The 2,811-nt window shown below is 43.1% G+C and overlaps 1 protein-coding gene across 1 annotated transcript in view; it reads right to left on the reverse strand.

The window, feature by feature from the left end:
- Positions 1 to 859: 859 nt before the first annotated feature.
- The window catches only part of KIFAP3 (kinesin-associated protein 3), a 63,249-nt gene continuing 61,297 nt past the window's right edge, over positions 860 to 2,811 (reverse strand). The window contains exon 20 of the mRNA XM_009999705.1: positions 860 to 968. Coding sequence (XP_009998007.1) covers positions 860 to 968 — 109 coding nt within the window. The remainder of the gene's footprint in view (positions 969 to 2,811) is intronic.

Consider the following 2,811-nt stretch of genomic DNA (forward strand, 5'->3'; position numbering starts at 1 on the left):
CTTGTCTCTGCTGCCCAGTCAGTGATCTGTGCTTAGATCCAGCCTCAACCCTGAACACGCAGGACAGGATGCATTTCTATTTCAGTATGGGGAAGGTTCTGCATCTGGATTTGGAACCAAGTTACAGCATTGTGTTCTCTTGCTAATCCTCAGAATGTGGCTGTCTTCTGTCAGCCCACAGAACTCTATTTAAACACTATGGTAAAGCTATTCTACTGTATTATAGTTTCTGATTTTAAGTGCTTTCAAGCATTTAAAGTAGATTGTAAATGTTTGAAGCTCCAGGGGAGGGAATCTGTGCCATCTTTCCATTATTAAAGTCTTCAGACCGAGGGCTGGACTTTGGTCGCCACATGTCAAGGCAGTGCCAGAAGGTGCTGGGGCTTAATGGAGTTCCTGTTACTTCAGTGTTAGAGGGAAAACAGTCCATCTTAAACACACTTCACATGAGGCATTCTTCTTAAATGCCTTGTAAAACAAATGAAACCTTGGTTAAAAACACATTCACCGCTGCTGACCACACAGGTTTTTATATTTAATAGAAATTAAATTAGTAGCTTAATATACATAATGTGACACTTTCCAGTCCAGTAGCTTTCCAATTCTTGCTTTCAAGTCACAGAGCAAATACTTTACAAAAATTATAACAACGAGCAACCAAGGAGTAAACACTGTCACTAAAACACTGGACCCAGAAAGGCTAGGTTTGCCAGGAGCTACACACGCCAAAGGATACGTAACAATGGACCCATTGTGGTACAATCATGCATTACCAAGGGACAGATCTGCTGGCCACAAACAGGAGCTGGTTCCTCCAGGGCAGGTGGCAGCAGCATCCTGGGCTGCACAGCAGGCTGTTCTATCGTGCTCCATAGCTGTAGTAGTAAGGTTCATCTGGGCGGTATCCATAGGCAGTCGCTGGGCGGCCAGGAACCCCTGGTGATTGACCAAATCCATCAACTCCCATGCTGCAAAAAAAAGAGGAGAGAGAAACTGTAGGGTTTTGTACTGTAGAAAAGGCACACAAGTGCTGCTGTCTCCAACTCTTCCTGCTGTGGAGATAATTTTGTGAGGCAACTTTGCAAGCCGTCTTCCCCTTCTAGCAAGCACTGCTCTTGGTGGGAAAATAAATGCTGCAGAGAAGTCAACACAAGTCCTGTTGAGGAAAGGCTTTCAGGTCAAAGAGAAATCCCAGAAGAGACAGAAGTCTTCTATCCTTTTACAGATTTACTAGCAAAGCACTTTACTTCTGTGACTCACTTTCTCTCTCTGTATCATGTCAAATTACCATGGCCTCAGGAGAGGCCTTAAGCGTGCTTCTTGCAAAGCCCACTGGTAACCCTGCCCTACACAGCACATCTGAATAATCTAATTTCCTTCCTTCAGTATATTTCTGAAGTTGATGGGAAAATACTGGCTAGAAATGAGAAAGTGGGAATATCTGGCATGGCAACATAGTTCAGCAAAAGACAGTGTTTCTGGTGGGATACAAGACTGACAGCCAAAGAAACAGCAGAAAGAACTCATCATATACTGAAAGGCTGTGTGCTAATGTGACAGAATAATTCATTTTTCATATAGAACAGCATCTTTTACACCTAAAAAGTCCCACAGCAATGAATTAAATACCAAAGCACAGGAATGGTATAGGGAAAAGTGGCATATATTTTATGTCTAACAAGAACTCTCATGCAGGAGGTAGAGGGAAAAACGAACATAGCCTCAGATACTGGGTTACTGCCTATTCACAGTTATGTCGCTTCTTAATTTCCACTTCAGTAGAAGGACAAATGGGAAAAAGATTCTGATTTATTGTCTGACTAAAGATGCATTGAAAGGAGTTGAACTTCTCCTCTGAAGACTGTCAAAACACAAAGAACCAAAGTGCTTTTGGAGTGGAGAAAAGCTGAACTTCATTACTGCCAATTAGACATATGGAACATGGGTTATGCAACAGCCAAGGCTGGGAAAGAATGACCCATCCAGAAGAAGTACAATGGGTGGGCCCCAGGCCTTGGCTCAGCAAAAAGCTGGCACTGCTGTATCAGTTGGACTGAAAGGACTTCAGCTGAAGTGATGGGGGACCATGTCCATGGGTCTTGCATAGACACTTTCTTCAGACCATGCCTCCATAAGCTCCTAGAAAAGGATCCTCAGTGCCTGGTTTCTCAGGAAACTAGTTCACTCATGGGATATTCTGATAATCAGGTGAAGGTAGAAGGACTGAGACTTCTCCTCTGAGAAAAAGGGGACACAGTCAGTAAGCCAAATTGCAGAGAAAATAATTGTTTCACCTGAATGTACCTTAAGAAATGCAGTACCCTGAAAGTGCTTTGCTATTTCCACACCTGTCTGGTTTTGAATTGGCAATGCCCGTCTCATGGCTCATACACAGACATCAGGCTGAGCTGGCCCTCCAGCCTCGCAGAGAGCAGCAGAAGAGCCATGGTGTCTCTGTAGTGGGGCAAAGCTACATGAACACAAGCCTCTGTATTCTTCAAAGGAGTTAGTTCAGTGTGTTAGTTATGATGAGTTAATAACATACTAAAAGCAAGTGCAGTGGGATTTCGAAGTGCAGAGTCCAGTTGTGTTGTGCTGATACAAGTTCCCAGTTGCACCACATGTGTAATGCTGCTGAGAAACAGGACCCTTTGAGCCTACCTTTGGACTCAGGAATTCCATTATTTTCTTCCAAAGATCCTTAAAACGTCTATGGTTGATTTATAATGAAAAGACATCTTAACAGAAAATGCTTTTCTGGGTTTATCCTTCAATGTTTTTTCTGTGCCTAAAACAACATTAGTAGTGAGT

Source organism: Chaetura pelagica, unplaced genomic scaffold (assembly GCF_000747805.2).
Source record: "Chaetura pelagica isolate M959 unplaced genomic scaffold, ChaPel_1.0 scaffold656, whole genome shotgun sequence".
NCBI lineage: Eukaryota > Metazoa > Chordata > Aves > Apodiformes > Apodidae > Chaetura > Chaetura pelagica.